The 23,093-nt window shown below is 38.9% G+C and overlaps 2 protein-coding genes across 2 annotated transcripts in view; one reads left to right on the forward strand and one right to left on the reverse strand.

The window, feature by feature from the left end:
* SUB1 (SUB1 regulator of transcription) overlaps positions 1–23,093 on the reverse strand; it is a 484,727-nt gene that overhangs the window by 356,816 nt on the left and 104,818 nt on the right. The gene's annotated exons all lie outside the window — the stretch shown is intronic.
* The window catches only part of GOLPH3 (golgi phosphoprotein 3), a 60,635-nt gene that overhangs the window by 35,549 nt on the left and 1,993 nt on the right, over positions 1–23,093 (forward strand). The window contains exons 2-3 of the mRNA XM_082724495.1: positions 7,289–7,420; positions 14,505–14,619. Of these exons, the coding sequence (XP_082580621.1) occupies positions 7,289–7,420; positions 14,505–14,619 (247 nt within the window). The remainder of the gene's footprint in view (positions 1–7,288; positions 7,421–14,504; positions 14,620–23,093) is intronic.

Here is a 23,093-nt window from a genome sequence, read left to right on the forward strand (position 1 = left end):
CTTTCTTCTATATGAATTTGAAATACCATATGACTTTCAGCAGCAGGACTTCCTTTAGTTAATTTCTAATCAGTTTGATCTGCTAGCAGCAGATTCATTATTTGTTTCATGCTCCTTTTTGAAGGTTAATTTTGCTGAGTATAGATTCTTGCTTGATGGTATTTTTTCTTTCAGCACTTCAAGTATGTTATCTCAGTGTCTTCTAATCTCCAGTCTCCAGAGTTTGTAGTGAGAAGTTCACTGGTAACTGTGTTACTCCCTTACATGTGAGAAGATGTTTTGTCTTGCTGCTTTCAAGATTTTTCTCAACAGTTTGACTCTGACGTGTCTAGGTTTGACGATCTCTTTGTGTTTATCCAGTTTGGAATTTATTGAGCATCTGGATCTTAGATGAATATTTTCCTGGTTTGGGAAATTTTCAGCTGTTACTTTTCTGCTCTTTCTCTTTCTGAGAACTCCTTTTACTCCTATTCTGGGAATTTTGAAGACCTTAGTCTCTGAGGCTTTCCTCATTATCTTTTTCTTTTCTTCTTCTTTTTAACTGAAGTATCCGTGACATTCCTCACTTTCTTTTTTTTTCTTGCTGTTCTTCAAATTCAAGTTGCTTGATTCTCTTTAATTTTAAATCTGCTGAGCTCTTGTAGTGAACTTTTCATTTCAGTTATTAATTTTAACTACAGAATTTTTGACTCTTTCTTGAGATTCTGTATTTGATGAATCATTCTTTCTTAATGAGTTATTGTCATTCTTTCCTTTAATTGTTTAAATTTTGATTTCCTTTAATTCTTACCAGTTACTTAACAGACAGTCTCGCTAATTGGATTTGTCTGTTTTGTAAATCCTTTTTTTTAGTTTTGATTTTTGTTGGTGTTTATTTTCATAATTATCCTACAACCTTAGAAGCAAAAATCTGTGTTGACTTTATTTTCTGAATTTATTACATAATATATGAAGGAATTACAAGACAAATTAAAAACAACAACAAAAACAATAACAATTAAACAACAAAAACAACTTTTCTGGGTCACTAGCAATTTCAGCCTCTTCAGTAACTTAGTAAGTCTAACAGGTCTACTGATTCACACTTAGGGTAGTTTCTATTATCAAATAATTTCTTTAATTACTATGGCGTATTCATTTTTTTTCTTATTGAGTTGAGTACAAATTCTTTTTTGCAAAAGAATATATTTGACATTTTCAAATTTATTGTCAAATCACTTTTTTAGTTTTGAGTTTTACTTTTCAATTTCTAGTCATGTATTGTATTTAACTAGTAAACTATAAATACTTTTTTAATGTGTATGTGTGTGTTTTTTTTTAAGTGTGTTTTTTTTAAGTGTGTTTTTTACTTTTGTAAGGTTGGGAATATCAGGATTTAATTTGCTTCTAATTAGATGAGATTAATTGGAATGTGGACTTAAGTTATAAGTGGCATTTATTTGATTATAGGTCCTAATTTGCTGTCTTACAAATGATAATATGGGTGAATTGGACCACTGTTTATTTATGAAATAAGTAAATGCCCTTATCATCATAACCAGGCTAGTTAAGTGCATGCAAGTTTGAATTTTTTAGCCATGCACAATATTTGTTGGCCTATGTAAATCTTTCAGCTGTAGTTTCTATACTTTGAGATCTTTGTCAGATACGTAATGTCAACTCATTAAATTTCTTTTAGCTTTATTAGAAGTTACTTGCTTTGTAGTACCAAAATCCCTTCAGAGTAGTTGAAGATAAGGAGATGCAGGTGTTCAGGAGTATAACCCAAACACATAGGAAAGGTTCTGTTGCTAGGAGGCTATTCCTAATGTGCGTCTGTCTCTGTATGTCTGTCTCTGTATGTCTTGGTTTGCCTCAGCGTTGTGTATTCTCTCATTTTTGTTCTGCATATCTCTTCTGTCTTCCTTTCTTTTTATTTTTTTCCTCTTCTGTTTTCTTTTCTGTTTACCTTCATTCTCAGACTGTAAACAAAATGACGGTGGCTTTGCAAGCCACGTAATCAGTTAGAACTCATATGCCAGTGCCCATGCCCGACCATATGACCGATGCAGCCTCTGTGTCTCCAAGTTAGATTCCCAGGAGGGAAACTGTGGTTTGCCTATCCTGGTCCAAATAGATGTGACAGGGTACAATCACCTTGTTCTGTAGAATCTGAAGGTGAGGGCAGAGTTTCAAAATAGGGTGTATGTGAACCAGGAGTGGCCTCAATAGTACAACTTTTGGATTGGGTTTGGTAGTAAACACCAAATATTTTGGTAACCTGATATTTTCTTCTGCGGAGGAAAGTCTGTTTAGAAAGCCATTTATAAAAAGATTGATCACACCAGAATTCAACACTATACAGAAGATAGATGCTTGACTGACTAAGCCACCCATGCGCCCCTGTGGAGTTGATTTTTCTTCTTCTTCTTCTTCTTCTTTTTTTTTTTTTTTAAATGATTTTTATTTATTTGACAGAAATAGCACAAGTTGGTAGAGCAGTCAGGAGAGGGAGAAGCAGGCACTCCACTGAGCAGGGAACCTGATGTGGGGCTTGATCCTGGGACCCTGGGATCATGACCTGAGCCAAAGGCCCCTGCTTAGCTGACTGAGCCACCCAGACACTCCTCATTCTTAAAAAGCTTCTCATTAAGTGCTTCTGGAGCTTGTAACTCAAATGGTGAGGACTCAGTGTTTGTATTTTTAGGGGCCCAATAAAAGAACAACACCCCTTTCCCCATTCAAATTGAGCCACTGGAGAGAAGTAAAGGGAATCAGGCAACCAGAGACCCAAATAAATATCATCTTATCATTGAGAAAAAGCTGTGTTGGAGATTGTTGCTTAGACATGTAGTAGCATAGGGCTTTTTGTAGTCTCTGTAAACTACTTTTTTTTTTTTTTTAAAGATTTTATTTATTTATTTGGCAGACAGAGGTCACAAGTAGGTAGAGAGGCAGGCAGAGAGAGAGAGAGAGAGAAGAGGAGGAAGCAGGCTCCCTGCTGAGCAGAGAGCCTGATGTGGAGCTTGATCCTAGAATCCTGGGATCATGACCTGAGCCGAAGGCAGAGGCTTTAACCCAAGGAGCCACCCAGGCGCCCCTGTAGACTACTTTTTGTAGTCTCCCCTAAGTTTAGATCTTGGAACTGCCCACCAAGGGAAGAATTGTGTCTGCAGAGCATGTCCCCGAGATCATTGCCTCATTCGTTATGTACCATTCTTTTTTTTTTTTAAGATTTAAAATTTTTTTTATTTGACAGAGCACATAAGTAGGCAGAGCGGCAAGCAGAGGGAGAGGGAGAGGAAGAAGCAGGCTCCCCCTGAGCAGGGAGCCCGATGTAGGGCTTGATCCCAGGACCCTGGGATCATGACCTGAGCTGAAGGCAGCCGCTTAACTGACTGAGCCACCCGGGCGCCCTTGTACCATTCATTCTTTGCTTGGCTCCTAGCTTCTGAATGGCATACTATAGGATAAAGGTAATTTATTTCAGTTTATGTTCTGCAACCTTCAGGAGGTCTGCCCTAAAGTTTGGCCATTTGTCTGAATGAGTCTGATGTCAGGGATTCTGAACAACAAAAGATTGACTGAAGGAGGACTCGATGGTTAATGAATTAATTTAGCTGGTATCCCATTGGGAAAGTTTCTACTTATCTGGTTCTTATTTATTGTTACTCAAGTAGAGATGCTTTGAATTAGTTTCCAGGGCCCTTGGATTCCCTGTCTTTTGTGTTCAATTTTTAGTTTTGTTGGAGGCCTTGTGAGCTGCACATGGTATCTTTAAATGTGCCCATTTTTAATTTTCTAGCATCCCAGCTCATCAGCATGGTCATATTGGGGTCTTAATGTATTCTCTATTCTTGTATGTTCCCTCTTGTTTTGGACCCATGACCCTAATGAAGTCATGTTTCTCTGGATTTTATGAGAACCTCTCTGACATAGCTGCCTCTTCCATCTCTGTGTTTGGAAAATACTGGAACTGATTTCTGATCACAATCTTGTCGGACCCCAAAATAGTTTTCTTTTGGTCTTTTAACTTCTAGTTGTTTCTTCCGCAGTGAGTAGAGGACATCCTCAGGGTCCTATGGCTGTTGGTATTCTTAGTGCAGCTGCTCCTGCTTCATCAGTAAGTGGAGTGTGTGGCTGTGTGGTCCTCCCTAAGTGTGATCCTGAACTTGGAGTACCTTTCCTTAGACCAGCCATAGGCATGAAGATACTCCATTGCTGGGGATAGAATCTCAAACCCATTTAGGGATCTGAAGTGATTATTGAAATCTAAGTACAAGAGCTGTGTGGTGTCACTGACTACTTAGTCATTATCGGGGCTTCTTTACGTTCTCACAGCATGGTTGCAAAATATATGAAGTTGTGCCTTTTGAGCCAGATCATAAACTGCGTTATAGTGCCAGGTTTTCCTCACCTGTTTTAACTGTTACTCTTAATGTGCCTGGCTTGCTCTGATTAACAAATGGGGTACATTTTTAAGGGCCCACAAACTCAGCGTGCCCTGAATATATAACCATCCTGCCTGGATTACAGGTTCTTGGAATTTGTTTCAGGGGGTAATTTTTTCGAGGACAAAATCCTCTGGGCAGGGGTAGTTACTGACCTCCCCTTATAAAATTTTTTTACAAGGAAGATAGGTAGATTGGTGGGATGTATAGATATGGCTATCCAGTCTTGTACCAAGTTTTAAGTACTCCAGGTAACTGACAGGTAGGACCGTAATTCATTACTACATTGCCCTGTATGTGTGGGACCTGTGCCACATGTTTCTTCTCTTTTCCATGGGTTTAGTTAGCTAAATAGCTATGATATGACATTTCCTTTAAGGTACTGTCTTATTTTGAAATGCATCCCAGTTTTAGAGATAATTAACTTCTCCCCCTTTTGCGAATAAAATGGACAAATATATTGCTGTGTAAATTTAAGGTGCAGAACATGATGGCTTGGTTTACAAATAATGTGAAATGCTTATTACCCAAATAGATTTAGTTAATATTCATCATCCATATAGAGACTGTAAGCTTTTAAAATGTGTGTTTTGGGATTGATGTAGTTTTAAGATTAGCACTAGAGATGAAAAGATTAAAGGGCTGCTTAACATTTGTAACTGAGTAATTTCGTCACCACTGCTGGTCTGTCATACATGTGTTGGGACACGAATTTACTGCAGAATCTTGCTGTTCTATGTCATGGCCAGATTCACTTGACTTTTGTACAGTCTACTGCTTTTCCTCTAATACACTTAATTTCAGGGACGGCATTGTCATCTTGGTCCAGTTAACGCATTCAGATTTTTAAAATTAATCTTGCCCTTTTACTGTCCGTGCTCATTTGTCAGCTTTCTCACGTGAATTTAATTCTGTTTAAGTATATGTCTTTTGATTGTAATGCCCAGAAGCTTTTCACATAAATGTAGCTGTTTAAGGTCTACTATTAAAAACTGCATTTTGCTAAGCCTATACCATTACCCTGGGAGCAGTTGAGGTTGAGACATACTTCATCTTCTGCTAGCAGATGTGAGCTTTTCCATACTGTTCATCCGGAATTTCCGGCTTGTAGACAGAGACAGAGTGTGGTGGCTGTCCACATGCATTACTGTATCACGAGGTGTATTCTGTTGTTTTCAGTTTGTAAAGGCTTACCTGGGAGCTCCAGCTCCAAGTGCAGGTCAGTAGGAGACCAACATCTGTAACTTTGATATGTGGAATCCATTCCCAGGCTTCGTAGGACTTTAATTGGCATGGGAACACAGGCCATAGGATTTTACCTAACTTCTGTAACATACTGGTTTCACTAACCATGTCGCTAAACCTCTGGCAGTCTTACTTTTTTTTTTTTTAAGATTTTATTTATTTATTTATTTGACAAACAGATCACAAGCAGGCAGAGAGGCAGGCAGAAGGGAGAGAGAGGAGAAAGCAGGCTCCCTGCTAAGCAGAGAGCCTGATGTGGGGCTCGAACCCAGGACCCTGGGATCATGACCTGAGCTGAAGGCAGAGGCTTTAACCCACTGAGCCACCCAGGCGCCCCTGGCAGTCTTACTTTAAAAGATTTTTATTTATTTATTGAGTGAGAGAGCAAGAGGGGATAATCAGGGGAAGGGGTAGAGGGAGAGGGAGAAGCAGGCTCCCCATGGCAGTCTTACTTTAATCAGACCCCTACCATTTATTAAGTTTAAGAGTATTCTCTCAAATTCAGTCAGTCTCCTGTCATATTTAAATTGACCTCGTTAAATTGATATTTTGTTTATCCTTTTGTGGCTCCCTTAGTGTGGATTCTCACTTTCCCAAAGCCTAGTCCCTTAGGAGTGGTAGCTTTATTAGGCTAATTTAAGTCCCTTTGTCAGTAGTGGAATCCCATTGACTTTGATGGTCAGTTGGTCATCTTCAGATACACAGGCTGACCACTGTGACCTGGCAAAGTACCAAGATTGACCTTGAGAGAGTGACAGAATCAAGGGGCTAGGCCCCTTCCAAATCCTAGGCCCTCTGTTCTTGACAGAATCAGTTGGCCACTCTCCCTCCTACCAAGATCATATGTTACCTTGTTCTGACAACCAAGTTCTGCTTTTTCCTGAGTTGGATACTTTAAATTAGTAGATGGCAGAGTTCATGGCTTCTTATTTTGAAGAACTACAGTTATTCACTGAAAAAGTGCCCTGACTTCACCCAGTTGATTTGAGTGTCCCCAGATCTCTAGAAGTCTGTCAGTTTCATTTTCTCTGGTGGTTCTTTCACCTTGATGTTGCCCCTAAATTTCTCTTGGGGGGTGTATTATTCAGAACTTTAGGCATGGGCCCTCACATCAGTTTCCCAGTAAATTCTTCCAAAATTAGCTTTGTGTTTTTATACTAAAAAGGATTGAATGAGTGATGTTTCAATTCTCTGTGAGGCTACATTGGGCTAGATTGTGTTTCCTATGCTTTTTGAACTTGCCCACATGTACTGATAATAAACTGCTATCTTCAGGAGTTAAGTGAGTGAATGAATCCAGGTTCTGGCAATTTGAAAGAGCCTTGTAAGCATGTAACTTAAGAAAAAAGACATTATCTTCTTAAACCTCTGATTTCCAAAGTTACTTGCTTATGTGCATTAAGGATTAGTGGTGAAAAGACAATTAACACCTGAAAAATCTGGATTAGTAATGTATAATAATTGTAATTTTTCAGAATTTTATTTATAATTACAAAATGATATGAAAGGTAAAAGGCACCAAAAATAACTTTGGCTAAGGATATTTCTATTTTTGAATCTGAATTCAAAGTAAATTAGCTTTTTTTTGTTTTCTCTCCCCCCATTTCAACTAGGGTTACACATCATTTTGGAATGACTGTATATCGTCTGGATTACGTGGCTGTATGTTAATTGAATTAGCACTGAGAGGAAGGTTACAACTAGAGGCGTGTGGAATGAGACGGAAAAGTCTGTTAACAAGAAAGGTAAGAGGAGTGCTAATAAGCACTAAGAGTTTGCGCTGATTAAAAGTGAAAGTTTCTTCTAATAGATTGAAAGAGGAAGAGAAAGTTGATTTTAAAGTTAAGACTTTATTGGAAATTGTGTTTCCATGTCTTTTTTGCATTTTTGGTTTCTTGAATCTTTGTACATAATGATTAATGTGTAACTCGTTAGATTCACTGGTCCCTGTGTCTTGCATATTCAGAAAGACTCCATACCTTATTTGCTGCTTCTGAAAGCCATACTTCGGAGAGACTTGATATAACTTTGTTTTAAAACTCAAAGTTCTTACTTTGCAAATTAACTATCCATAGGCTGTTGGGGTTTTTTAGCAGAATATGAACACTTTTTAGATCTCTACCTTCTCTGTTTGAAAGGTCTGTGTAAAGAGTTAATTTTGGCTAGTTTTTAAAATTTTAACTCCAGCCTCAACCTCAGATATTCAAGACTGTTTCTCTTCTAGTCTGTCATTGTGTTTCTTGGGGCCATGGCGTTTCAAAACTGATTTTTCCCTTAAATACAGCATCTTAATGAAATCTACAAAATTTTAGGTCAGAACTGAATATTTCTTTCTTTCTTTCTTTTTTTTTTTTTTTAAAGATTTTATTTATTTATTTGACAGAGGTCACAAGTAGGCAGAGAGGCAGGCAGAGAGAGAGAGGAGGAAGCAAGCTCCCTGCAGAGCAGAGAGACTGATGTGGGGCTCCATCCCAGGACCCTGGGATCATGACCTGAGCCGAAGGCAGAGGCTTTAACCCACTGAGCCACCCAGGTGCCCCAGAACTGAATATTTCTTGCCTGATATGCCATAATCCTACAGGAAAGAAAGCCACATTAATGGCTTTCTCGAAAGTTCTGTGCAGAGTAAACATTGTATAGCAGAACATGTTCCTTATGCGATTTTAAAATTTAATCTAGTCATTCAGAGTAGAGTAAGTGAGTTGGTATGAGGTTGGTGTAAAAATTTACTTTTAGACAACTAGATCATAAAGTGGAATACAATTTTTATTCCATTTTACTCTGCAACCATGGATTTATGGAGGGAAAAAAAACTTTAACACTTCGTTGCTTTTATCAATGAAATATACATATAGGTTGCTACTAATCAGAGTAATTATAAAAATTTTTGAATTAATGTTACCAAGCCCTGACTTAAAGTGAAAAGATTTTGATAATAGTTTTTTTTATGGGAACAGGAACCAGCTTTGTGTTGGCTATTGGCAAATTATTTGCTCTTTTGTTCATTTATTTCTTTATATTTATTTAATGCTTAAGTCTACCATATACTGTGCTCAATCCTGGGGATACTGTGGAGACCAAGAGACATGCTCCCTGCCTGCATGGGCTTTCTGTTTTAGTCTATTTGTGTGCCCTTAACTATGTTTGTTGACACATCCTTTGGAAAGATACTCCAATATCATTTAATTTATTGACATAAAATAATTATTGCTTTCATTAAGATAATATATATATATAATAGTTGTAAAATCAAATTGTAAAGGCTTTATAACAAAAAATAACTGTCTTCTATTCACTTTTCCCCACTCCCTAATCCTCTCCCTGAAGGGGGTCATTCTCAATCCTTGTATCCGTTTTGCAGGCCCCTTAACAAATTACAACAGACTTGATGGCTTAAAACAGCTAATAAGTATAGTCTCACAGTTCTGGAGGCCAGCACATGTTGTGTTCTCATAGACAGCTCTAAGGAAGATTCTGTTCCTTCATTCTGCTAGCTTCTGGTGGCTTCAGGATTTCCTTGGCTTTTGGCCGCACCTCTCTGTGCTCTGTCTTTACACTGCCTTCTCCTGTTGTCTCTCCTTTGTGTGTCTTTTATAAAGGTGTTTTCATTGCATTGAGGGCCCCCTCGATAATCCAGGTTGATCTCATCTCTGTATCTCATTTTTTTTTAAAGGTTCATTTATTTATTAGAGAGAAAGAGAATGTTTGGGCAGGGAGGGGCAGAGGGAGAGAGCAGACTGCCTGCCAAGCATGGAGCCTGACCCTGAGATCATGACCTGAGCCAAAATCAAGAGTCCAGTGCCTGACTGAGCCATCTAGGTGCCCCATCATCTCCATATCTAATTTAACATAATCTCATTTACAAAAATTAACTGGGGATTAGGTTCTAGGGATTAAGACCTGAACACCTCTTGGGGACCACTGTTCAGCTTGCTATAGCTCTTAGTTATTTCTTTTGGCATTTACATCCATACTTCTAAGTGAGCTTATGCTGCGATCTCTCATTTTTATTTATTTTATTTTTCTCTTTTTTCAAAGATTTTATTTATTTATTTGACAGAGAGCTCACCAGTAGGCAGAGAGGCAGGCAGAGACAGTGAGAGGGGGGAAGCAGATTCCCCACTGAGCAGAGAGCCTGACTCGGGGCTCAATCCCAGGACCCTGGGATCATGACCTAAGCCAAGGGCAGAGGCTTTAACCCACTGAGCCACCCAGGCATCCCATGCCATCTCTCATTTTTTTTTTTTAAGATTTTTTTTTTCTTTTTTTTCTTTTTTTTTTTAATTTATCAGAGGGAGAGAGGGGGAGAGAGCGAGCACAGGCAGACAGAATGGCAGGCAGAGGCAGAGGGAGAAGCAGGCTCCCCGCTGAGCAAGGAGCCCGATGTGGGACTCCATCCCAGGACGCTGGGGCCATGACCTGAGCCGAAGGCAGCTGCTTAACCAACTGAGCCACCCAGGCGTCCCACCATCTCTCATTTTTAAAGATTTTATTTTTATGTAAACTCTATGACCGAACTTGGGGCTTGAACTCACAAACCCAAGATCAAGAATCACATGCTTTGTCAACTGAGCCAGCCAGGTGCCCCTGCCATTTCTTGATAAATCACTTTGAAATGCTGTTTACTTTCTGTTAGAGAAGATGAGGGGGAAAAATAAGTTAAACATTTTGGCTCTCTTAATACCACTTATCTCCACCTGCAGCGTTCCTGATAGAGTTACATCATAATTTTTTGCAAAACCATAAAGGTCGTTTTATATTGCTACAGTTATGTTAAAACCCTGCAGAATTTGGTTATATCCTATGATATTTTCTTTTCATTTTTAAATTTTATTCCTTCATCTATTTATTTATTAGATTTTGTTTATTTGACACAGTGAGATCACAAGCAGGCAGAGAGGCAGGCAGAGAGGCAGGAGGAGAGAGAGAGGGAAGCAGGCTCCCCACTGAGCAGAGAGCCCGATGTGGGGCTCGATCCCAGGACCCCGAGATCATGACCTGAGCTGAAGGCAGAAGCTTAAACCACTGAGCCAACCAGGCGCTCCCTTCTTTTCATTTTTTACGAAAGATTTTATTTATTTGTCAGCACACAAGCAGGGGAAGCGGTAGGCAGAGGAAGAGAGAGAAGCAGGCTCTCTGCCTTGGGGCTCAGTCCCAGGACCCCAGGATCATGACCTGAGCTAAAGATAGACGTTTAACCAACTAAGCCACCCAGGCACCCCTCTTTTTTTTATTTCCCAGAGTTTTAATAACTCTATTTTTAAAAAACATTTTCTCTGTACCTTTTTCTCTTAAATGCTCTCTCAGAGAAAAACTAGCATTATTAATTTTCAAATGTTCAGATACATTAGGTAACTCCATTAGAATTTGCCTTGTGCTTCAGTCTGGACTGGTTATGGTTTGGTTCTGTTGAGACTTCTGGTTTCTTTTTACTGCTTTAAACCTCCTGTTTCTGGATCTAATATTTTTTTTCTATCCTTTTGGGAAGAAAGTGTTTTGAGACTTCCTGAAAATTTCTTTACCGTACCTCATTTTTATTTGACAGTTTGGGAATAGAACATTAGATTTAAATTATTTTCCACAGAATTTTGAGGTCATTTCCCCATTGTCCTCTAGTATATAGAGTTGCTGTTAAAGTCTGGAGCCCTGTTGATTTTTATTCTTTGTGCGATACCTGTTCTCCTGTCTGGAAGGATTTCCGATCTTCTCTTTATCCCTGTGTTTTGATATTGTACAATATGCCTTGATGTGGGTCTTTTAAAATTTATTATTCTGTGCTCACTTTGGCAGCACATACATTAAAATTCGTTATGCATGGGTTCTTTCAATCTAGAACTGTTCAGGTTTGGTTTTATAAAGTTTTCGTCTATTTCTTACATCTTTGCTCCATTTCTTAGAACTTGAAGTTTGATGTGCACCTCTCACCTAGTCTTTTTTCTTGTTCTTACTTTCTTACCTTTATTAAGTTACAATTGGTCTTCCTTACCTTTTTTTTTAACCTTCTTTTCAGTTTTTCTTTTTATGTGGTTCTAATATTTTTGATTTCCAGGAACTTTTTCTTGTGTTTTGTTTTTGTTTTATCACGACCTCCTGTTTCATGGATGTAACATCTTCTTTTAAATCTCTAAGACTGGGACGCCTGGGTGGCTCAGTTGGTTAAGCAGCTGCCTTCGGCTCAGGTCATGATCCCAGCATCCTGGGATCGAGTCCCACATCGGGCTCCTTGCTCCGCAGGGAGTCTGCTTCTCCCTCTGCCTCTGCCTGCCATTCTGTCTGCCTGTGCTCGCTCTCTTTCCCTCTCTCTGACAAATAAATAAAATCTTAAAAAAAAAAATAAATAAATCTCTAAGACTATTACGGCTCTTTTGAAAATTTCTTTTATCTGTTTCTTCAAGTTCTTACTTTGCTGTCTTTTGGTTTCTTTGATGTTGAAGGTTTTCCTTCAGTATCTTGTCATTCTTGGTTAACTGTTCATATTTTAAGAATGAGGCTCTCATCATTCTTAAGGTGCAGTGCAGTAAATAGAAATTAAAGTGTGGGCAGAGCATACTTAACTAGTGTGCCACAGATTGCTGAATTTTAAGGGGTTTAGTACTGTTCTGAGGCACTGAGGAGTTTTAAGCAGAAACCGTGAGATAACATGGTAAGACTTACCTTTTAAAAAGATCAGTGAGGAGGATGGATTGAAAGTAGTTTGGGAAAACTAGTTAGGAATCTTAGTCCAGGTGAAAGATTACTAGATTGAGTGGAATAACTGCAGAGGTGATGGAGAAGAGTAGTCCCATCTGCAAGAGATTGAGGGGACAGGATTTCATGAGAAAAAAGATCTCCCCCCAAACCAGGTTATCGTAACCTGATAAAAGACACTTCTCTGAGGGTAGGCATGAGGTGGGTGTTGAGGCCAGATGGCAGTAAATTTAAGGTCAGAAGTGGTGTTGTGACCACATTATATGAACAAACAACTTTTTCCTGTGAATGTCCTCCTTTTGGGGCACTTGGGTGGTTCAGTCGTTAAATGTTTGCCTTCAGCTTAGGTCATGATCGCGGGGCCCTGGGATTGAGCCCTGCATCGGGCTCTCTGATTGGCGGGAAGCCTGCTTCTCCCTCTCCCACTCCTCTTGCTTGTGTTTCCTCTCTCATTGTCTCTCTCCCTCTATCAAATAAATAAGTAAATCTTTAAAAAACAAAAACAAAACCTCCTTTTTTCTTACTCTCTTTTCCTAAAAGCATGGTCCAGAGTAGTACTGTCCAGTAGAACTTTCGTGATGACGAAAATGTTCTGTATTTGCCAGCACGCTAGCCACTAGCCATGTGTCTGTGAGCCAGATACTTGAAAAGTGGCTAGTGAGATTGAGATATGTTGTAAATAAAAACATAATGGATTTTTGAAAACTTACCGTGAAAAAAGAAGATTGTAAAATATCTCAATTTAAAAATACTTATACATGTTAATATTTTGACTGTAGTGGGTTAAGTAAAATATATTAAAATCAATTTAACCTGTTTTCCTTTTTTAATATAACTACAAAAATTTAAAAAGCTTGTGGCATGCATTTGTTACTCAGGTTATATTTCTTTTGGATCATGCTGTCTCAGAAAAAGACATACCGTTGTATGTATTTTAGTCTTTCAGAAGATTGAGCAGAAGGGAAAGGGCACATGTTGAAGACAAGTTTAAGGGAGAACTGCTGCATTTAAAAAATAGTATTTTAAAATTGTATGACATTTTAATAGCTAACAAAGTAATAGATTAAAATTCAGTATTACAGAATTTTAACTAGAAACGTGTTGCTTAGCCAAGAACTCCAGTGAAGTCTGCAGAAAGCTAATACTTGGCTGAAGTAGTATATAACATTTTCTTTATCTTTTTCTTCTTCTTCTTTTTTTTTTTTTAAAGATTTTATTTATTTGACAGAAAGCACAAACAGGGCAAACAGCAGGCAGAGTGGGAGGCAGGCTCCATGGTGAGCAAGGAGCCTCATAGTGGGGCTGGATCCCAGGACCCTGGGATCATGACCTGGGTCCCAGGACCTTGGGATCATGACCTGACCTGAAGGCAGACCTTTAACCGACTGAGCCACCCAGGCACCCCTATAGCATTTTCTTCCCTCATTTCCCGGCTTTCTATTTTTCCACTTTTAGATGGATTCTGTATCCGTCTTAGCTTTAAAAAGTTTTGTAGCATTAAAAAATTTTGTTACCAAGCTTGTTGGTATTTTCAAGGTTTCTGCTAGTTGCCACTATTTTGAAAAAAATTTCATCCCCAGATTGTATTTTGTATTTAAATCTTTATATTTCATTGTGGTATAAGCTCTGAGGAGCCAAGTTGTACTTAATTTTTAATTCTAATCGGTTAGCCAGTTGTTTCATTAACATCTGTTGAAAAATTATTTCTCCACTGCTGTAAAATGCTACTACCTTTATCATATGCTGAATTGAATATATAACTGTATGTGATTGAGTTTGTTTCTTTAACTAATAAATGTTCAAAAAGTGAATTTCTTGATCAAATAGCCCAAGGTTTAGCAATGAAAAGAATTAACAGTAAGTAAAAACTGTTCTAGCCTTTTGCTTTATTAATTCTTGCACAGTAACTTTATTTTCATGATTGTGGCTAATCTGGTTAAGTTTAAATGTTGGATTTCTTTTTTTTTTAAATGTTGGATTTCTTAATAGAGAATTAATTTAAAATCAGAACCTTGACACTGCATGTACACATTGGGGACTTGAAGTATAATGAACTATTTGTGTAGTTTAAGTTTTTCATTTAAAGGGATGGTAGGAAGAAAGAATTAGTGGATCATTTCCTTCTCATTGCTTACATTTTAGGTGATCTGTAAGTCAGACGCTCCAACAGGGGATGTTCTTCTTGATGAAGCTCTAAAGCATGTTAAGGAGACGCAGCCTCCAGAAACGGTTCAGAACTGGATTGAATTACTTAGTGGTAAGCTTTTGTGTATAAACTAAAGGGTGAATTCTGTTTAAAAGACTTCTGTAAAAGCTGAGAATTCTTTCGAGAGGAACTTACACAAAATGGCGAAAAGCTTGTTTAGTTATTTAGGCAGACTTGAAAGTTATTAGTCACTGAATGGGGAAAATAGTTTTTAAAATTCCATTCCCTCTTAACAAGATGGAGCAGATAGATGGTTCAGTGAAACATAATATTCTTCCTTAGAACTTCCACCATTCTGTATCAAAATTACCTCATGTTGCCTTACACGGGGTACACTTGAGTTCAGCTGTGATAACAGACAGGCCCCAAACCTCTGGCTTTAAACAACAGATGACTTTTCACTCGTGTTCTAAGTAGTCACCGGCCACTTCGTTCTTACTCTGGCAGCCAACAGGCAGAGAGAGCTGCCACCGTCTAGAGCGCACTGTCTGTCGCTATTGTAAGGGGAAGATGAGCATAGCCAGTTGTTCAGGCTCCTAAGTTTCTGTTCAGAAAGGACATGTGGTTCTAGTTTCATGGGTCAGAGCAAGTCAGGTGGCCTCCCTTAACTTGAAGGAGAAAGAAAAGTGCAGCCATAGGAAGGAGAACCTGAAATAATTGGTTGGCAGCACCGGTGACTACATTTACATTTATTTGTGTATTTGTCTAATCCAGACAGAGAACTTTGAGTATAGGACCTAAGTGTAGAGTATAGGATGAAGGTTCTCTTGCTCTTCCTCTTTACTAAGTATGTAAAACATTGCTTCTACTTACATGTATTAGTTCATGTTCAGACATGCTGCTCTTGAACTTTTAAAAGCATTTGGATGTTGTTGGATTGGTAATTAAATGTCATTTTTCCCTCACAGTTTTTATTTTAACTTACAGTTTCTAAAAATCATTCTGTTATCCTCTCAGTAAAAGAGTTTGAGTTTTGCATCTTTGTTTAAAAATTGAATATACACACTCCATTCTTAGCTAACAGAGCAACAGTGGCACTTTATACTTAGGGCAGTGTTCATTCTTTTTGTTACTGGTAGAAAACAAACTTACTCACAAGGTAGTTTTGATGAATTCTGCAGTTTTTCTCTTGTGGCATCCCTCTTGTAAATCTTCTAATAAAGGTTCTTTTTACTTCACTGAGTAAAAGAAACTTTAACCAGCCCTTTCCCCCCTTGGTGCTATGTTCAGTTATAATTTCTTCTGCAGGAATCTTTTAAAATTACGTTGCCCATTTGATCAGGGTTGGTTTGGTTTGAACTAGATTCTTGCTTAGCACCTACCAGTACTCTGTCTCATTGCCCAGCATGTTGTCAACCTTCTTTGGGTTAGTCTTCCACCTAATGCCTGTTGGTGACACATGGCCATTTAACAGAGACTCACTGAGGACTTTAATGTTAAGTCCATATGCTAAATATTAACAAATATTTTTCCAGATAAAAATATAAGTGCTAACAATTTCTTACTGTATGCTGATGAATCATTTGTACTTTCTCTGGAGATCACCTAAGCAATATTTGGGTCTTGCTCACATTGGCCCATTACCACTTCTGGTAGTAATTGGTATTTGTAGTTAAGTTCTCAACTAGTTAAAAGCAGGGTTTTTCAAAGTTGTAGTTAATTTTTTTTGGCAGGTAGGTCAGAGTGTTTTTCTTTATGGAATGTAGTTGAGTCTTAGGTTAATGTTATCAATACCCACTTTGGTACCACTTACCACTGTGGAGATGTTTTCACACTCCTCTGTCCATCAGTGATCTCTTTATACAAGCTTACATCATACGTGTTGATGGCACATTGGGATTTGGTTTACTAATTCATGTTAGACAACCAGATTTCCTTCGACTGTTTATATATGTGTCATGCAGCTTACGAGTTTGTGAAACAAAATCTTTATCAAAAATTATCTCATGTTGGGGCGCCTGGGTGGCTCAGTGGGTTAAGCCTCTGCCTTCGGCTCAGGTCATGATCTCAGGGTCTCAGGGATCGAGTCCTGTTTCGGGCTCTCTGCTCAATAGGGAGCCTGCTTCCTCCTCTCTCTCTACCTGCCTCTCTGCCTACATGTAATGTCTGTCTGTCAAATAAATAAAACAAAATCTTTAAAAAAAAAAATTATCTCATGCTACATTATACTGCATAGGCTACATTAAGCTATGGAAACAAGCCACCCCAAAGAAGCCTTAGGTTCAGAAACCTTAGGACTTCTCACTCATGCTGTTAGTCTGTCATAGGCCACTTCATTCTCAGTAAATGACTCTGAGTGTCCATTTGGACTGGGAATTCAGAGTGTCTGTTTGAATTAGGAATTTGGGTAAATTGTGAGGCTAATTGCTTAGAACAGTTTTTTTTTTTTTTTTAAAAAGCAGTGTCTGGGGTGCCTGGGTGGCTCAGTGGGTTAAGCTGCTGCCTTCGGCTCAGGTCATGATCTCAGGGTCCTGGAATCGAGTCCCACATTGGGCGCTCTGCTCAGCAGGGGGCCTGCTTCCCTTCCGTTCTCTCTGCCTGCTTCTCTGCCTACTTGTGATCTTTCTCTGTCAAACAAATAAATAAAATCTTAAAAAAGCAGTGTCTGGGTGGCTCAGTTGGTTGAGCTGATGCCTTCGGCTCAGGTCATGATCCCAGGGTTCTGGGATTGAATCCCAGATCAGGCTCCTTGCTCAGCGGGGAGCCTGCTTCTCTCTGCCTCTGCCTGCCTCTCTGCCTGCTTGTGCTTGCTTGTGTGCTCGCTCTCTTGCGCGCGCCCGCTCTCTCTATCTCTGACAAACAAACAAACAAATAAAAAAAAAAAGGCAGTATTCTGTGAAGTTTAGGATGGCCATCAATGCTTGAATATCACTTGTATACCTTAGTCATGTGTTCCTGACATACATTAGGAATGACCTGTAATTTTAGCCTAAAAGTAGGGAATCCAGAATGGGAGGAGGAAATAAAGCAAACTTATTTTAAATTAAGAAAGCATCTACTTCCTGCCTAATGAAAGTGCTGATAGCTTGGTGATTTTTTTAAAAAATTAATTTATTTATTTGACAGGCAGAAATCACAAGGAGGCAGAGAGAGAGGAGGAAGCAGGCTCCCCGCTGAGCAAGAAAGCCCAGTGCGGGGCTCAATCCCAGGATCCTGGGATTATGACCCAAGCCGAAGGCAGAGGCTTTAACCCACTGAGCCACAGCTTCATGATTTATTGAAGAATTTTTTTTCTTGTGAAAACACACAACATAGCATTTACCATTTTGACTTTTTAGATGTTCAGTTCTGCAGCTAACTTGTTGAATTGTAAGTTCCTAGAATGTCTTAAGTTGCTTCCTGGTGATGTAATATCAGATACTAGTTCTTGCTGCTTTAATGACATAGAGGCTGTGAAACTTGAAGTGCTTCCATACTGCAAGCGTCTTAAAGTCCATTTGGGTAACAGTTGTGTCTGTCTTTCTTTTCTTTCTTTCTTTCCTTTGTTTATTTCGTTTTTAGATTTTATTTATTTGTCATAGAGAGGGAGAGATAGTACCAGCAGCGGCAGGCAGAGGGAGAAGCAGGCCTTGATCCCAGGACTCTGGGATCATGACCTGAGCCACCCAAGTTCCCCAACAGTTGTTTATTTCTAATAATTTGATGACAGATTAGGGTTTAACAGTGTGGTTCTCTCAAAGTCCAGTAGCTCAGAGAAAAGAGAAGTCCTTGGGAGCTTTAGTCATTGGAAGAGGAAGCAGAACTTGGGGTAGGCCTTTGAAGGGTAAGACTGAGATGGAGCTGGCACTAAGTGCTCTTGTTCAGAGGGGCTAGAGAGAGTGGTAAAATTGGTGGGCTTCTCTCTCCTCATGTAGCTAAGTCCAGGATTGCTACTTGCTTGTCAGGACTGTGGTTCTGTGCTGTAGTGTTGGCAGATATGTGCAGAGGAGGCGAGAGTCTGTGCAGAAGAGAGCATGTTGGTCTGGTGGTTACTGGTGAGGTAGAGAAGGTGCACAGGGGTCTAACAGAGGATCTGACAGAGGGCTCTTGTTTACCTGAGGTGGTGGTACCTAAGGTTTCATATTACTGTTATTTACACTGTACATTTGTACATGCTAACACTACCAGTATATTTTAAGCATTTATATATCTCAACTAAAAAAATAATAAATATACATGTATTTGAGACAAAGACTACTGTTTTTAATTTTTGACTTCATGAAATCTTGATGTGTAGTTGATCAGTTTGGTCACAAGGCGTCACTAGGCTGCCAGATTTATGAATAAGGCTGCTTTTGCTTTTGGTTTTGTAACACATCCAGAAGAATAGTGGAAGTTTTTTTTATTTTTTCCTTCAGCAAAATCATTAAGGTACCTCTCAATACATTTTCACTGAAGTAATTGTTGGGTGGTGGACGTAAATAACCTTTTCTTCTCCGTGTGTACTTCTCACCGTTTCCTTTACAATAGTGAGCTACAATACATTCTGTACATTTTAGTTTCCTTGTATAGCTTATTAAATCTTTTCACATGATGAATGATTTAGAGGCTGATGAATAACAATATGGACCACAGTAACATCTTTTAATCTAGAGTTTTGAACACTTAAGTCATCAGGCATTTATTACAAAATATTTAACAAGGCTCTGATATTCTGCTTAAATTGAAGCAGCTCAGTCTTTAATAGCTGTGCTAGTTTAAACATTTATTGTATATTCACTCTTCCAGCTACCCTCCATCCTAATTTATACTGGTTTCTAAAGTATGTCATTTCAGAGGTGACTTTATTCTTTGGATTTAGCTTAATTTATTCTTTTCTTTCTTTCTTTCTTTTTTTTTTAAACAAAAGGCAGAAATGTCAGGATGCCAAGACACTTGCACCACTAAGTTATTTCATTGTACCTTTTTTGGGAGCCAGGAATAGTATTAAACACTGCATTTTACCTCCACTGTTTCAGCCTTCTGCATATGAGATTTCTTCATTTTTTCAAATATCTGAGGAGGTCTGAATAACATTTGTATTGGAGTGAGCAGGTGAGATGTGCCCTCTTTGAGGGAATTATTGCAAAGGGAGATGATGTCTGAGCCCCTTTTTATTACTTCCTCTGAGGTAGAAACTACAGCCCATAAGAAGGGCCAGTCATAAACGGAACACCTTATTTGAAGGTAGGCCTGTGTTTAGGCTTTTCTCATTCTTAGGAGCAACACTAAATTGTGAGGTAGCATACTTTGAAATTGATAAATTTCTCATAGGAACTTAGTTTATAAGATTTAATTATGGAGGGGCGCCTGGGTGGCTCAGTGGGTTAAGCCACTGCCTTCGGCTCAGGTCATGATCTCAGGGTCCTGGGATCGAGTCCCGTATCGGGCTCTCTGCTCGGCAGGGAGCCTGCTTCCTTCCCTTCCTCTCTCTCTGCCTGCCTCTCTGCCTACTTGTGATCTCTCCGCTGTCAAATAAATAAATAAAATCTTAAAAAAAAAAAAGATTTAATTATGGAGAGCGTGGGTAAACATTAGTATGATTTCAGTACAATAAACAGTAAGTTATAAATTGCTAATCCCATTCATTTCCCATGAGAAAAGAAATCATTGTATAGCAACATTAGAGGGATTTTGTATTTTTAGGTCTGCGAAGAGATGTTATTATTATTACAATTTTTTAAAAGATTTTATTTATTTATTTGACAGAGATCACAAGTAGGCAGAGAGGCAGGCAGATAGAGGGGGGGAAACTGGCTGCCCACTGAGCGGAGAGCCCAGGACCCTGGGATCATGACCTGAGCTGAAGGCAGAGGCTTAACCTACTGAGCTACGCAGGCTCCCTGCAAAGAGATGTTTAACTGTGGACTTCTCAGAATAATCTTGATCTCTTCGTCCTTCCCATTTTTGGAATTAGATAGCCAAGATATTCTCTGAGGCATGCAATACCCTTCTGTTTAACTAGTGAGTTGCCAGGGAAAAGTACTGTTCTGATAATTGACAGATTATAGCATAGTTAGTTAGTTTTAAAGTTGAACTGTTTTTATGGGCATTTATATAAATTTGGCTATTGATTATTTTATGTCTATTTAATTTTCAAAAAGACAGAAGGATGTCAGAAAACACAACCTAGCCAATTCTAGCTTAGGGTATTAGGCTAGGCTGCCTATCACATGTCAGTGATCTGAGAAAACACAAACCCCAAACTGTCTTGTGAAAGGTAGAGTAGACAGGTATTTGTTGGGGAGATAATGGGCTCGTACAAACTTAAAAAATGGAAATCATAGCACTGTGCAAGGTATGTGACTCCATTCCAGGGCTCATTATATTCTGCATATCCACTCTGTTGTTTCTTTTGCAGGTATGCAGGCTTCTCTCTCTCTCTCTTTCTGTCTTTCTTGGAGAGAGAGTGTGAGGGGGGAGGAGGGGCAGAGGGAAAAGCAGACTCCCCGCTGAGCCAGGAGCCTGATGCACTGGGGCTGTATCCCAGGACCCTGAGATCATGGCCTAAGCAAACACAGACACTTAAACTACTGAGCTACCCAGGGGCCCCTCCACTTTCTTTCATAGGATGTTGATTCCTTAGGGATTTCAAGATTTAGTTTGAAAGTTCTTTTTAAATTTTTAAATTTAAATAATTTTTTTCCCCTTGCCTCTTTGAAAACCATGTTCCGTTTGAGGTCTTTGCTCCTGCTTTGCTGCCTGGGGTGTGCTTTTAGCTAGTGAGCCTAGGCAGCAACATGGCTCACTTAATTTTCACTCGGGGTCACTGCTCAGGACTGCCTTTTGACTAGCACTGGTAGACAGTTGTTTCATATATTTTATCCAGGTTTCTGTTTGTGTGAGGTCAAAGGGTTTAATTGTATAAGTTGAGGATTCCTACCATTCCCCCGTATTCTTTAGTATTAAGTCATATGGTAAAATACTCTTGTTTATGGCCAACTGAATAGTAAATACAGTTCAAAGTAACACTGTTCACTAGAACTTTCTATGATGATGGAAAAAAGTTCTATTTCTTTGCTATCCAGTCAGTAGATAGTAGCCATACATGGCTGTTGAATATTTTGAAACATGGCTAGTAGAACTGAGGAATGGAATTTCTTATTTATTTAAATTTCATAGTGGTTAGTGGTTAGACAATATAGTTTGTTTTCTCTCAATATTACAAAATTTCAACCTTACAGCATTGGCATATAATGAAAGTGCCTGTGGTTGATCTTTAATGTGTTCCAGTTTAGAGAATCACTAGAGTATTTTTTTTTTAAATTAAAGAAAAAAAAAAATACAGGGCACCTGGGTGGCTCAGTGGGTTAAAAGCCTCTGCCTTCGGCTCAGGTCATGATCCCAGGGCCCTGGGATTGAGTAGTGCATCGAGCTGTCTACTCAGTAGGGAGCCTGCTTCTCCGTCTCTCTCTGCCTGCCTCTCTGCCTACTTGTGATCTCTGTCTGTCGAATAAATAAATAAAATCTTTAAAAAAAATGCACCTTCCTTGGAGATCATTTGGAAAATACAGAAAGTACGAAAAAGGAAATTTGTCACACATAATCCCAAAGAACACCAAGGTTAATAATTTGATATATTCCTTTCCAGTCTGCTGTAGAGAAAAAAAATTATCTTTGTGAAAAAATTTCGGTTTTATTTTTAAATATTTCTATTTTGAAAGGAAATGTACATAGGAGACAGGATTAACATGGTAAAATGTTTTTCCCTTCTAGAATTAGATTTGTATTATTTGTCATCAAAGAATAACATCGTCAGGACACCTGGGTGGCTCAGTGGGTTAAAGCCTCTGCCTTTGGCTCAGGTCATGATCCCAGGGTCCTGGGATCGAGCCCCGAATCAGGCTTTCTGCTCAGCAGGGAGCCTGCTTCCCCCCCCCTCTCTCTCTGCCTACTTGTGATCTCTGTCAAATAAATAAATAAAATCTTTAAATAAAAAAAAACCATTGTCTAAATAGGCTTTCCTAGTTTCGTAGGGTGGGTATATGTAGCAGTTTCTGGAATAGCATATTAATCAGGAAGGTTTAGTTTTGTTTGTCTCACGTTGGTGTTTTAATAGAAAAGAAACCTGGGGCACCTGTGTAGCTCAGTGGGTTAAGCCTCTGCCTTCAGCTTAGGTCATGATCTCAGGGTCCTGGGATCGAGCCCCACATCGGGCTCTCTGCTCAGTGGGGAGTCAGTTTTCTCTCTCTCTCTGCCTGCCTCTCTGCCTACTTGTGATCTCTCTCTGTCAGATAAGTAAGTAAAATCTTAAAAACAACAACAACAACAAAAAACCAAAAAAAACCCTTTTGCTCTGGTTGCTTTTTGGTAACAGTTGGAGAGAGGCCAAGTATATTTAATATTTAAATACTAAATATTAGAATTATGATTTCCATATTAGGATAATTGTGGAAGACTGCTTTCAGTTTGGTCCTTTAAGTAACTGTTGTGCCTGAAAATGTGCCAGGTGCTTAGGATCCAAAGGCCTGGCCCTCAAGGGGTTCATGGTTTAGTTGGCAAGAAAAATAGTTGGATTTTCCTCTCTTTCTTTAGGAGGGGGGAATAAACCCCCAAATTTTATTGTT

Source organism: Mustela nivalis (assembly GCF_964662115.1).
Source record: "Mustela nivalis genome assembly, chromosome: 3".
In the NCBI taxonomy this organism is placed as follows: Eukaryota; Metazoa; Chordata; class Mammalia; order Carnivora; family Mustelidae; genus Mustela; species Mustela nivalis.